This window comes from Nicotiana attenuata, unplaced genomic scaffold (genome assembly GCF_001879085.1).
Source record: "Nicotiana attenuata strain UT unplaced genomic scaffold, NIATTr2, whole genome shotgun sequence".
NCBI lineage: Eukaryota > Viridiplantae > Streptophyta > Magnoliopsida > Solanales > Solanaceae > Nicotiana > Nicotiana attenuata.
In genome coordinates, this window is record NW_017671447.1 from 193,023 (window position 1) to 207,527 (window position 14,505).

Genomic DNA, 14,505 nt, shown 5'->3' on the forward strand with positions numbered 1-14,505 from the left:
ACATCCTTAATTTAAAGTTTAATCGTAAACAAATCTACTAGAATTTTGTTAATCCTACCGTTTTTAAAAGCTGGTAAAACCCTTTTTTTAAGAAAAAAAATCTAACTTCGAAAGAGTCTAATATAGATTGTGTTTACCCCTAAAATGAGCAATAATTAAAGTTTAAAGGATATATGGTTTAATTTAATACGAATAATCAAGAACAACAATTAAATGAGTAAAAAATAAAATAAACGATCAAATCAATCACAATATGGTGATCCAACCTGATCTTAGGTTGAACAGTGGAATTTGTCCTCGATTGGACCTTCGATACAAGCTCGGTCGCCCGTGAGAACTGTTACGCGGCGCCTTCCTGAGATTCCTTGGAAGGACGACGTAAGGCTAGGCAACTGATGTCAGTGCAGTTGCTGTCCGCCAACTGAGGTCCCCTCCATACGCTAGACGAGATTGTCAGTGCCGTACGGGAAAACCAATGTCAAGAGCAATTGAGAGAACAGAAATGAGAATTCAGAATGAAAGAAAGCTTGATTGCATTAATGAAAGCTATTACAGAAAAGCAACGCGGTGTCGAGGGGGAGAGACACCAGTACAGAGAATTGCTTGCTTGCTAGAAAGTTTTGATTGCTTGATCCCCCCTAATAGTACTTAAAAAAAATAATCCAAAGTTACAAGACTAGACTTGACTAAGCTAGAGAAACATAATGGAAGTACATGAAATAAAACTACTCTATATTTACAATGAAAATGACTTAGTTTTCTATAAGGCAGCAGCAGGTCCGTTGTCAGCAGCAGTGTCTTTGGCATCACGGTCTGCGCGCGCGGCGTTGTCTGCACGCGCGGCGCTGTTGGCTTCTGCCTGCGGCTTGGCGCTCGCGAGGGATATCGGTGGGGCGACAGAGGCACCTGCGCGCTTGTCACTTGGCGCGGCCAAGACCACGGGGCCGTCCGTGGCGCTAGGCATTGGGAGGTTCGCTAGGACGCCACGGGGCACGCCCAAGGGGTTATGGGGCATGGCTGGAAAGCCGCCCATGACACTGCGCATGAAAAGGTCAATTAGGCGAAGCTTTATATGGGCTGCCGCTTAGTTGCCTCACTTTGATTCCTTTTCTTGTCTTTCTTTCGACAAACAGTAATTGCCTATCCTTTATTTCTCATATAAGTCATGACGACCTATGCCAATTGCTATCTTTTTCCCTGGTTTAACAATCTATTAATCAAAATTCACTTGTTCGATCAATATCCCGAAATCGTGCTGTATATAAGTTTTAACAACAAGAAATGCATCACTGATCATGTTATTTCATATAAACTTGTCTTTGGCCATTATTATACAGAATAAAAATATAAAAATAAAGCGTATGTATAAATCTCTAAAAGGCTAAATAACGCCTAGAAAAACATAGAACGTAAAGTAAAAAGTGCTAGCATGACTAAAAAATAGTCTTAACGAAAAGGTATTACTTATATTTTTGTTCCCTCATTGTGTCCTATCTTTCACTAAATATATTTAAATCTTTAAGAAAAGTATCACTAGAACTTTACGTGAGACATAACTAGAATCGCCAAGACTTTCTAACTTTAGATTGACTTTGTTTCTTCCCTATTGCATAATACCAAATGGCTGATTACACAAAGCATCAAAAGCAAAGTACGGTGGCGTCTCAATACAATTTACACATCAAAAAGTATTTCTTTATCTTTTGTTTATGGACTCTCCAGTAATTGTTTGTTCAGAAAAGGGATAAAATTCATTACATGCCAATTACACCATGACAGAAACATTGATAGGTATAGTGAGTGTAAAGTATAGTTTAATGGATGTGGACGGGTTTAATAAATTGTATGTAAGCATATGAAATCATTGCCGAAAAGGTAACTAAATTAATTAATTGGGTAATTCATCGCCGAAAAGCATTGTAAATTAGTAACGGTAACTTTTTTTTTTTTTTTTTGCTTTCACTCTCTCTTTTTCTCGCATCTTCTACATATGCTTCAAGGGGCCGTCCGCCATTACTGCTTTTCCTCTTGTGTCACCTGGTTGCAATGTAAGAAAATTGAAGAGTAGAAGTCCATCATTGAAGACCATTCAAAGCTTCGCTTTCGAAAATAAAATTTTTTGAGTTTGTTAGTCGTTTGGATTGGGTGTTGTTCCAATTGATTGAAAATATCAAAATGAGTTCAAAATTTAAATTTGAAGTAGATTTGAGCAAGATTTGAGTTAAATTTCAGAAAAGACGCAAGAAAGAAGAAGAAATCAGTTTTTTGTATAATTATGTATAATCTTGTATAATAGTGTATATGAGTGTATAAACACATCTTATACACTTTATACACCTTTATACAAGCTTTTGTAAACGAACTTCTTCCACGATTTTCAGTTGCAACTCTTGTTCAAAACCCGTCCAAATTTCCATTAAATGACTTCAATTTTATATACAACCTCCTTATATTATTTCTAACAAGTCTAAATAACACCCACTCCAAATTTCTCACAAAATCAAATTCGAAATTTGAACCCGCATATTTAAGCTTGTTAAAAATCTAATTTTCACCACCCACATGGATTTGGCTTGTTGAACTAATATTTGAGTCACAGTTTCTGATTCGAAAATTAATTTAAAAGCTTGAGTACTCTTTTTTAAAAATTGAATAGTAATTTCGAGAACCTATTGGAGTTGGATGTTGAATCTTAGCCTATTATTTTTAGGCTAGTTGGTTGTAAATTAAAATATGGGCTACAAAATTAAAAAGTAGGGAGCCCAGTTATTTTTATATGAAATTTTTTCATTAATAAATTACCGTTAGTAATTTACTATGGGCTAATAGGTGCAAAGAAAATTTTAAAATATGTACAACCTGGGCCAAACCAGGTTAGGTCTTCAAATATGGATCATTTTCGGATGCGTTGTAGGCTGAAGTGATATCTGATGAGAAATTTTCACAAACCATTATTGTTTAGTGGTTATTAGCTAGTTGTAGCTACCATTTATTATATCACTTCCTAAAGCTATGTGTTCAGTTTTTTTTGGAGTGTATTCGATGTATTTAAGCTATTGTATTCATGAATACAGTAGCAAAACTCGGCGTGAAACAGGGGATTCCAGCTAGACAATTTTGTATTCGACTGTATTCACGATATGTATTTGTGAATACAGTAACGTAAATAGCGCAAATCGTGGTCTATTCAGCTGTTTTTAAACGGAAAGTGAATCAATTAACACAATAGACTCCTAATATAACTCAATTACATCACCCATAATCTGTATTTAACGCGAAATATGCTGAAAATTTTTCAACAGAGCAATTGCCGAGTTCCCTAATCCTTCCCTTTTTTTTTGATATCGTTCGTGGGTGTTTCTGTTTTCAACCAATAAAATTCGAGATTCATCTATAGTGCAAAAACATATGAATATATACTGCAGATACATTTGAATACATATATACATCTGAATACATAAATTATATTAATTAAAAAATATATAAATACATTCATGGAATACAGCGAGACAGTGAATACAATGAAATAGATGGAATACAGCGAGATACTTTGGAATACAATGAAAAAAAAGACAATGAATACAATGAAATACATGGAAATACAACGAGATTGTTGGACTTTAAGCCATTGGGCTTTAAAGTAGAAGAAGTGTGAATTGGAAATGGAGGGAAATAAAATGGAGGGAAAAATGAAAATTTGAAGAAGTAAACTTTTGTCTTATACTTTGTCCCCCATTGGTGAGGGACAACCACATTTGTGTGCTTATATATAGAATCACTTCTTAAAGCTCTTAAAAGGAGTTGAAGAGAATTAACCCCCGCGCCGTCGTCGTCGCTCGCTCGGCTCGGCTTCGGCTTTGGATTTGGATTTGGATAATTAATTAAATGCCAAATCACTGCTGAAAATACGCCAGAACCCCGCTGAAGGTTCAGAGGGCCTCTCTGGCCGCGGTAGAACCGCGGCAGGCAGGTTCAGAAAGCCTCTCTGACCGCGGTTCTGCCGCGACCGCAGTAGAACCGCGGCAGGCAGCGAATTCTTCTGAAAAGGCACCTTTTCCAGACACCTCTTCTGATAATTGCCTATAAATTCTGAGGCAAGGCTCCATTTTCTACACACGAAAACACTCCAGAACTTCTTTCTTTCTGAATATACTGCATCCTAATTCGCAGTCTCTCTCTCTCAAATTCGTAAGTGTGATTTTGCTCCGTTCTTTGAGTTCGTTGGTATCCCGCAGTTTGTATTGCCATTGTTGCAGGAAGGTTTATTCCGTTTTATCCTGGGAGGATTTAATCCATTACCTTGGCAACGTGTGAGGGGGTTAAAATTCCTTAAGGACACACAAGCAAATTGTGGACTCGAAATATTTCTTAAACTCTACTATTTTTCCAGATTTCTTTAATTCTTCTAACAGTTTTGTTTTCCTGATTTAGTGTTTTAACACAGTAACGCTCACAAGCTTAAGGAAATTTATAACACTAACGTTTCTGTGTTGAAACATATATTAAACTGTTATTCATATTTTGTATACTGTTTTGGAGACTAAAGCCTTGTTGCTTTCTACTCCAATAATTCTTTCTGTCCGGTTTAAAGTACATAAAAACTTTGCCGGAATAATAAACGTACGGGTTTGAAGTATATAAAAACTTCACCATTGTTACGTGTTGTATGTTTGGTTTGATATTCAGTTTGAAGATATCAAAACTTCACTGATTTAATAAAGTTCTGTATTGTTTTCAACTTTATAGAAATATGACGAATGAAAACCAAACTAATGGAAGTGTTGCGGGAACGGGTGCTACTGTTACGAGTGTTGCTGCCTCGTCAAGCCGTTCTACTCCTGCTCATGCTATGGCACCGGCAGAAAAACCCGGAAAGTTTTCTGGTATTGACTTCAAACGCTGGCAAATGAAGATGCTCTTCTATCTTACTACGTTGAGTTTGCAACGTTTCATCAAGGAGGATCCTCCGGTCATGGCTGAAAATACTCCGGATGATGAACGACTTGTTGTAACTGAAGCATGGAAACATTCTGATTTCCTGTGCAAAAATTACATTTTGAGTTGTTTGGAAGATGGCTTGTACAATGTCTATAGTGTCATGGAAACTTCAAAAGCGTTATGGAATGCGCTTGAGAAGAAGTACAAGACTGAGGATGCCGGACTTAAGAAGTTCGTGGCTGCAAGGTTCTTGGATTTCAAGATGATTGACACTAGGTCGGTCATAACTCAAGTCCAAGAACTACAAGTCATTGTACATGACCTCCTTGCTGAAGGTATGACCCAAATCAATAATTTTATTAATAAGATTTATCTTATTATTAATAATGAATTTGTTATTGAAGGTATGGTCATAAATGAGGCCTTTCAAGTCGCTGCTTTCATTGAGAAGTTACCTCCGCTGTGGAAGGATTTTAAGAACTATCTTAAACACAAACGGAAGGAAATGACACTAGAAGACTTGATTGTTCGTTTGAGGATAGAAGAGGACAACAAAAATGCTGAAAAGAAGTCANAGGAATTTTGCCTTCAATATTTAATAAAATATGTTTCAATTTAATATATATATATATATATATATATATATATATATATATTATTTGTACTTGTAAAATGCAGTGGTGATACAGATGGAAGAGTACCTGTAACTTCTTCAAAGATATCTATAAAGGCAATGGAGCTTACAGTAGAAAACCTTGGCGCTCTTGGTTGTACGGAGGAGAGGTAATTAAGAAATTAAAATCATTCATTAATTTTAATAGTGAAAATTAATAACTTCATTTGGATATTGTAGGTTGGAGGATACATAGAAACATATAAAGGAGGTCTAACATTTGCAACAGTAAGAGGAGCAGGACATGAAGTTCCAAGTTACCAACCTGCTAGAGCCCTTTCTCTTATTTCTCACTTCCTTTCTGGCACAGCACCTCCAGGAGATGCTTAAATTAGTTAATCAAGCTGATGATCCTTTTGTGTAATTAATTATGATATTATTAATCATTTCATGAGCTTGCTTAGCCAAATTATGATATTTAAAAGCTCTATGATGTGAGATAATCATGAACGAAGTAGATTTCCAACATGAATATGCAAGTCTCTCCTTTATAGTTGTTGGTTGCCAACATCGGATGGGGAGTAGACACTTTGACTCTTTGTATCGTCTTGACCAATTAAATACGTATAAATATTAAATTTAGAATTCAGTCATTCATAAAAGTTTAAATCCTAGCTCTGTCTTTGATTAAATGTAACAATTTGCTCTCATTAGTGACACACATTAACGGGGTAGGGTAAAATCTCGGAAGTATGCTAAACGGGTAAGGCAAGGCAAGTTAAATCTTTAGCTAAGTTAAGGCTTAGTTAAATCTTTAGCGAGTTAAGGCTTACGCTACCCTGCCTCCTACCTCCCCATTTACATCCATAACAATGGCGAAGCTAGGGGGCTGACAGGGTTCATTCGAACCCCCTTCGCCGAAAAATTATACCGTGTATATAAAATTAATTTCTTTTTAATGTATATATGAGATGTTGAATTTTTAACTTTTTTTTTATTTTTTGAATCCCCTTAATTAAGATCCTAGCTCCGCCATTGATCCACAATTGCGGTATCAAACTCCTTAGTAAAAATTAAGCTCAAAGCAAGATTATAGTGGGTGGACACAAGGAAAAAGAGTCACAAGCCGGAACTGAAATGTTGTCTTTTTGGACTCAAAATACTTTTTTAGGTGGAAAAAAAACATAGTGACCAAAATATGTAAAACGCGGTTTTGAACCACGTTTTACCTTAACGGCATTTCGGTTCCGGACTCCAAGTAGGAAAGTAACAAGAATTTGTCTTGAAAAGAAACCAAACAATATATTCAACACTGATAATATCAACTTTTGCAGGACAGTTAACTTCTTCAATTCTGAAGCAACCTCAAACAGGTCCTAAAAGACAAGTAATCTTAATACTAAAAGAATGTATTCAACACTCCAACATGAGAAACTTCTCCCTTTTTTTGCCCTTTTTTTCCAACTAACCAAGGATCAGAATTTGTCTAGATAATCTAACATATTATAAATGAGCGCCAAACGATTCTGGCAAAAGAATGAAGATCATTGAACCTAATTTACATAATATACTACTAGAACAAACCTTAGACCTTGTAGTGAAAGAAAAACAGAATCTATCTGGTTAAATTAAGCTTGAAAATGAAGATGTGAACGCGTAAGGAATGTTGGCAAGAGGACCCCTCTGGCATGCGAGCTCGTGAATGTCCTTCACAATGTCGAAAACTGCATCAGGTTGTGCGAGTTTTAGTGCATTCTCTGACATTGTTTTGAGGTCATCGCTCTTAGTGCTAAACCACTCTGCAACAATTCGGGCTGTTTCCTTAGGACTTCGCGTGAAAACACCAGCTCCATTGTCCACAACGTATGGAACGTTTCCCTTTTCCTGCAAATACACAACAAAAAAATAATCAGTAAATTAAACAATGTCATATCAGCAACCGCTATGATAGCTATAGCAGTCGATAAATCAACTTCTTGATTTCACTAACTTGTCCAGGAATGTAGTCGTTGAGGATAATTGGAAGCCCTCTGATTAATGCTTCTGCAATTGTACCAGGTCCAGCCTACAAGCAAAAATAACTGAAGTTTAGTCCTGCTACATAGGCAATGCACGAAAAAGATTACAAGGCAACGCTAAAATAGGACTGCATCGACATACCTTTGTAATAATACAGTCACATGCACCCATCCACTTCTCCATCTGCTTCTGGAATCCTTTAATCTAGATAGCGAGAAGAGAAAAATTTCTAAATATTTTTCCATTGTTAAGTAAACCGGAGGTGTAATATAGTTTCGAAAGGCATTCATACTCCAAGAATCTAATTCTTTTTACCTTGACCGGGATGTTCCATTCGAGTGATTGTAATGTGGATGCTAGCTCTTCATTACGTCCACATATGACAACCATTTGACCAATAGGTTTCTCCATTTCTTTGTCGAAAAGAGCTTCTCCGAGAGCCTTTGCAGTTTTTTTCACGGGTCCCATCCCTTCACCTCCACCCATCAGCAACACTGCGGGCAACGTAGGATCCATCTCAAGCTCTACTCTGAGGTCATCCTATAGCAAGTATTAAGAAAACAATAAGAAAGAAATGACATGCGGATTCAAAGGAGTAAAACTCTTTTGTAAATTGACAGAAAATTTCACCTTGGAAAGAACTGCCCTGCAAAAAGAGGGACGAATAGGCAACCCAAAAACGCGTATTTGAGATTCTTCCAATCCATCAAGTAAAGCCCTTTTTGCTACCTCCTCAGCAGGGCAATACAATCGATTGACTCCAGGGTGAAACCTATCCTTAAAAAGAGTTTTAACAGTTAGACCGAATATATGACATGAAAATAGTGCTAGTTGAAACACCAAATTAAGTTACTGAATATTTACCATGTACGGTGGCAAGTACTAAGATCTGTAATAACTGTGACAAAGATTACTTTCTTTTGTAGGCCTTGCCATTTTAGAACCCACAAAGGAATATGTTGCATAAGAGGATGAACACTAATGATTATGTCTGGCTTATACTCCATCAAACCAGCTTCTACCTCCCTTCAATTTTTACAAAGCAACATTTAGTAAATCTCATCAATGGTAAGATACCAACTAGAAATTTAGTAAACGAATAGAAGAAGATTCATCCAAATGCCGAGGAATACTATATTGATCCAATATCTTTGCATAGCATTAAAAAGTCCCCACTCTTGCGTACAATTTAAGCAAACATGTCAGCAATCATTTTTAATATCTGAGTAATGAACAAATGAGACAAGTTGCTATTTGTAAAATGAGAAGTATGAAGTATTAAAAGAAATGATTAAAGAATACTGAATGCATTCAAAAATAAATATTACCATTTAAAAAAAAAGATGAGTTTGTAGTTATCTTTTTTACTTGCACTTTTTTTTTGGTAATGATGATAATATGAGTTGAGCTAAATGAAAGGAATGAGGATTCATATCGCTGAACCGACTTGTTTGGGACTGAGGCCTAGTTGTTGTTATTAAAAAACGATGAATTTTTAGTGCAAACCTAACTGGCGTATCGAGGAGTATCAAAGGAAAATCATTTATAAAACAAAGAAGTCATTGGGGTATTACGCCAAAAGAAAATCGTTATTGACCATTCAAAGTTATCAAATTTCTACAGCTTTGGAAGAAAGGTAAAACCAAAGAAGGAAATATACTTGGCATAGAAGGCGGCAATGGCAGCAAGATAAGCAGAGTGTATCCACCGAGGGGACGTGCTGTGAAATGCAACTCTCCAAAGTTGCACATGTTTAACCATGAACTTATATTGTTGTTCCATGCTATTCAATGGCCAACCAGTGTATTCCTTCCAAACATCCTTCACAAATATCTGTTAAGAATAAAACATATCAATACAACATTAAATTTAAATATGAAGTCGAGGTAGGCCTATACAGCAAAGACTATAGGATGTGATTAAATGAAATAGCACCTAAGCACGCACTTTTTGTTAAACCTAACCAAGTCAAAAATTTATCCTAGCAAAGTAGTTAAGCTAGCAGAAGAAAGATGGCAACCAGATGGGATCTCCATAAACATGATAATTATGTAAGTCAAAGCAACAAGAACATAGTTTTGGATTGATTTTGGAGACACAGCCAAAAGGAAATAACACAAATTGGAGGTCAAACCTATATTCTACTCAACATCCTTTAACTTTCAAGAGCTAATCAGAAATGCAAAGCAGAATGTGACATCAAAAAGGGCAGTCCGGTGCACTAAGCTCCCGCTATGTGCAGGGTCCAGGGAAGGGCCAGACCACAAGGGTCTATTGTGCGCAGTCTTACCCTGCATTTCTGCAAGAAGCTGTTTCTACACCTCGAACCCGTGATCTCCTGGTTATATAACATCAACTTTACCGGTTACGCCAAACTCCCCTTAAAGCAGAATATGACATCAAGTTACAAAAATACATAATTCCTCAAAGTTATGCCATCAAGTTTCAAATTTGAGGATTATGACAATAAACTCAATGATGCACATAGGACCACATGAATTGACATTACATTTCCAAGCAAGGGCAAAATTTCCAAACAAAAAATGCAACAAACAAAGTAATTCAGATTAAATAGCTAGAAAACCAGATAAGATAAAACTTTACATTATACTCGTCCCCAAATTCCAAATGGAAAGCATCGCGAATCGCCTCAGCTGAAGCTCTATGTCCACCTCCTGTATCACTCATCAAAATAAGCACATTTTTGGTCCTTTCAGCACCAATTTGCACCATTTCCATTGTATCATATTCTTCATCTTGAAATTCATTATTGCACCCCTTTGTGCTGCTCCCTACAAACCCATAAACCCCAACTCTTTCCAATACATTGCTTATTGGATTCATAGCAGAAATCACCTCCATCACCACCTCCTTTTCTCAATATCAATTCTTGAAATCTCTATATATACAAATTGGTATAAAGTTCCAATTTTTATTCTTTTTCTTGGAAATGTATATCAAAATTAAACACCAACTCAGATAAAGAATTGAAATTCACCACCCCTTTGACCTAAAAAAGTTGGTATAAAGTTCAAAATTTTTAATTTTTTTTGTGGGAAATGTATATCAAAATCAAACACCAACCCAGGTACGTAAAGAAATCAAATTTCCAAGGAAATGATGAATTCACCACCCCTTTGACCTGCCGGAAAATGGGTATTCCGGCAAGATCAAAGAGTTGGTGAAAAAGAAGAGAAAATGGCAACAAAAATGCACAAAGGGTTTATGAAATTTCAAGAAAATGGAAGAATTGGACACCCTTTAAAGGGTTCTTTAGAGAGTATAAAGTATGGAGAAATGGGGTTGGTTTTTTTCTGTTAATGAAAGGACAGAGAAGAGAGAGATGTGGAGAATGGTGCTATTTTTAGATACTCGAATGATGCCATTTGGGACATATTTGGTGGCAGTGTTTAGACTTTAGAGGAATTTATTGGCGTTGGATTCGCATTTTGGGCAGATTCGAATATTTGTTGGAAAAAAACAAATAATTTGAACATTTATTTTACCATATTTTTATTGGTCGATAGTAATGTTTTTTTCTCTCTCTTGTAATCCTCTATGTTCCGGAGAGACTCTATTTCTACCGTCAAAGATTGTGGTCAGATGAATAGTATCACTTGTCTCTTAATTAGAAGTATCGGATTTGAGTTTTGGGAATATAAAAATTTTTGTAGGGAGTAGTTCTCCTTTTAATCGTTACGCAGTGTGAATCTGAATTAGTCAGATCTCCAAAGCAAGTATCAAATATTGTGTGGAACAGTAAAAAAAAAAAAAGGCATTATTTTCTTATTAGTGTGTTCCAAAAAAATACATTTCTAAATTTGAAAACAATTTATACCCTTAAATAGAAATTTCTAAAGCCACACACATGTTATGTTATGTTTAAGATCACAAGTTTGACAAGTTTTAAAGTAAACGTTATGACATGTTTAACATCACAAATCTTAAAAATCGATCTTTTTTTTTTATAAATTTTATGTCGAGTCAAACGACGTAACATAAATTGGAATGGAGATAGTACATTTTTGAAGTGGTGCGTAATGGATTTTTTAAAATAAGACATTATCTCCTAAACAGTTGTTAAGCCCATGCAAGTTGGTGTTCACCATTTGCTTTGACAGGTGTGTGCATTCATTTTTAATGAATTATTCATAATCTTCCTATATATGGTATAGTTTTCATGGGCCATAGCCAAGTTTATTGAGCTGTATTTTTCTAATTTAAGTTCCCTATCTCCTTTTTCTTAAACTATATATTCAATATAAGAAGCAAAAATTGATTAATTTGAAAAAAAAGAAAGTATATTTTATGTATACAGTCAAAATCGGGCATGCCTAATTTTGCTGATTGATGATAGGCTATAATTGCATATTTTAGTCGCTTATTACACTCGAATTTACTGCACTTTAATTGAGTTTGCGCTTTAATCGCTAGTGTTTTGCACTAATCGTGTGTTTTATGCCTTGTAGGTGTGATTCCGAGCTATATAGATGTTATGGAATGAATTTAAGTGATTTGAAGCTTTGAAGTCTGAGTAAAAGCTCAAGGAATTAAGCCGGGATCGTGTTCGGAGGTCAAATTTTATAATTAAGTACGAACGAAGACTTGAGGAGGCATATTGCGCACTGTCTAGTAAAATAGACATAACTTTTTGCTCAGAACTTCATTTGGGCTCCACAATATATGGTTGGAAAGCTAACTCAAAGGGCTACAACTTTCATGTTTTACGTTTTTCCAAATTCCAAACGGAATAGGGTGAAAAATCGCGGTTTTGCCGCGACCGCGGCAGAACCGCGGCAGAAGATGGTCGCGGACAACTGAAGAATCAGAGGGCATGTTTGGCCGCGGTTCCACCGCGACCGCGGCAAAACCGCGGCAGGAAGCAAAAATTTCAGGGACTAAAGTGCAAAACATGGGATTTTAAGTCCTAAACCCTATATTAAACAAAGGAGGCCGGCCAAGAACAAGAAGGGGACATATTTTGAGACATAGATTCGACCTAAGGAGGCAAGAACACATTGGGAGCAAGGCGGAGAATTCTTCTACGAGTTTTTCCTTCCTCTTCCTATTTTTCATTGTTGGTTATGACTTTTAGTATTGTAGTTTTACATACTATTATGAATAGCTAATTTGTTATCTAGAGTTTTGATAGAACCTTTTGTAGGATAAATTCTTGTTATGTTTTTATATAATTGAGCCATAGCTTTTCTCTATTTGTTCAACTACGTTTATATTCTAGTTGATTGAAGAGCTCTCAATTAGCTGTGCCTATTTAGTATGCATAACTCGGGAGAGAGTGCATATTTAGGTAATTGTTGAACAACACCACTCCCAGAGTATATGAGGGATCAATAACCGAGGGTTTAAAGGCGGGATTAGGGATAACGAAGCCTTGGGTGCGATCTAAAGTGAGCTGTATTAAAAGCCAGCTAGCGTAGCTCGGGAGAGTGCGTCAAGTAAATTGTCGTAATTACTCGGGAGAGATTTACGGTAATTAGAGTGCTCATGGTTGGTAGAGAATACTTAGGCGAAATTATAGAAGACATAGCGGGAAGGATTCCGACAATTGAAAAAATCATAACTCTAGACCTCCTTAACCTTGTCTCTAAACCTTAGTATATTTAGTTGTTAATTTACTATTTTAAATTGTTAGTTAAGTAGTTAAACACAAGAATCTTAATATCTATAAGTTAGGAATTGTTCAAGCTTGTCTTCTTGGTGATAGTGAACAGTTGTAGCTAAACCTTAGTTCTCTGTGGGATTCGACTCCGGACTTGTAGACCGGATTATATTTGCAACGACCGCATTGTCCTTTTTATAAGGCATAGTTGGGCGTGATCACTGATTAACCGGAACCAGGGAGATGAGTTGAAGATCGGCCAGTAGCACGTCAGACCGAGATACGAGGATAAGGTACCGAGTTCGGGATTCGAGGTACCTGTCGAGATCAAGACCAGTAATGATCGAGATCGAACTCGAGCAAGACCAAAGATAGCGTAATAACGGAAAGGCGAGATATCCGTAACTGGTCAAGAATTACAGCGGAAATCTCAGAACAGATCAAATCAAGGACGGTTATTTAGCTAATCGTGAGATTTCCTTCTGTAATTAGAATTATACCGTAAATAGGTTTCCTCTACTATATAACGAGGGTCTTAACCATTTGTAATCATCTTATATTCACGCATATCAAAGCAATATATCACATTTTTATCTCTTGCAAGCTCCATTGTTCAGTTCTTATTTTTAATAGTTCGTTCGACTGGTTCGAGAGCAATTAGCTCAAAGGTCGTAATTGTTTATCGCATTGGTTTGCTTATTTTACTGTAGTTTTTATCATTAATTCTTACATTTTTCAGTTTGTGCGAAATCAGGATAAACATTTTATATTAGGAAAAAACATGCTGATTTCTGTTCAACAAATTTCAACGTATACTCATCCTATTAATCAGACCTCCTATAACACCAGCTTCTTTTTTACAATAATATAATATTTAAAACGTGCACTCAGTATTTTGTATTTTTGCACATAACGGACAAAAAAATGAAAATATAAGAAAGTTCAATATATTGCAGGGTGTTCTGTGTGTGTAACACACACACATGCATACGTACACTACTTACTTTAAGTTTCAGACTCATATATTTTCGATCCGTCCAATTTATTTAGTGAACACGCAATGAGTTTATCTTAAATAAGTAACTTTGCCTTAAACTCTATTATATAAGTACAAATAATCAATATATTTCGAATCAAAGTAAATTTGATGGGGTGTGGTAAAATTTTGAGTCCAAACTCATGAAATCCTTGTTGTCAACCTGTGTTCGAAAATAATTTTTGCAAAAAATAGAATAAAACAGAAGCAGAATAAATAAATGTTCCGAGCGACAATGGAAATTACAGAACTTCGTCGAACTCAACAAACGGCGCGAGG

At 36.0% G+C, this 14,505-nt stretch overlaps 1 protein-coding gene and 1 pseudogene across 1 annotated transcript; one reads left to right on the top strand and one right to left on the bottom strand.

Moving 5' to 3' along the window:
* Positions 1 to 5,941, top strand: part of LOC109208353 — an 8,238-nt pseudogene extending 2,297 nt beyond the window's left edge.
* Positions 5,942 to 6,861: 920 nt separating this feature from the next.
* LOC109208351 (monogalactosyldiacylglycerol synthase 2, chloroplastic-like) lies at positions 6,862 to 10,975 on the bottom strand. The gene is made up of 8 exons (XM_019371454.1): positions 10,175 to 10,975; positions 9,231 to 9,403; positions 8,435 to 8,596; positions 8,201 to 8,342; positions 7,886 to 8,110; positions 7,712 to 7,774; positions 7,542 to 7,616; positions 6,862 to 7,435 (listed from the first exon to the last, which is right to left on the bottom strand). The coding sequence occupies exons 1-8, from the start codon at positions 10,430 to 10,432 to the stop codon at positions 7,175 to 7,177; spliced, it is 1,359 nt and encodes a 452-aa protein (XP_019226999.1). The 5' UTR covers positions 10,433 to 10,975; the 3' UTR covers positions 6,862 to 7,174.
* Between the last annotated feature and the right edge of the window lie 3,530 nt (positions 10,976 to 14,505).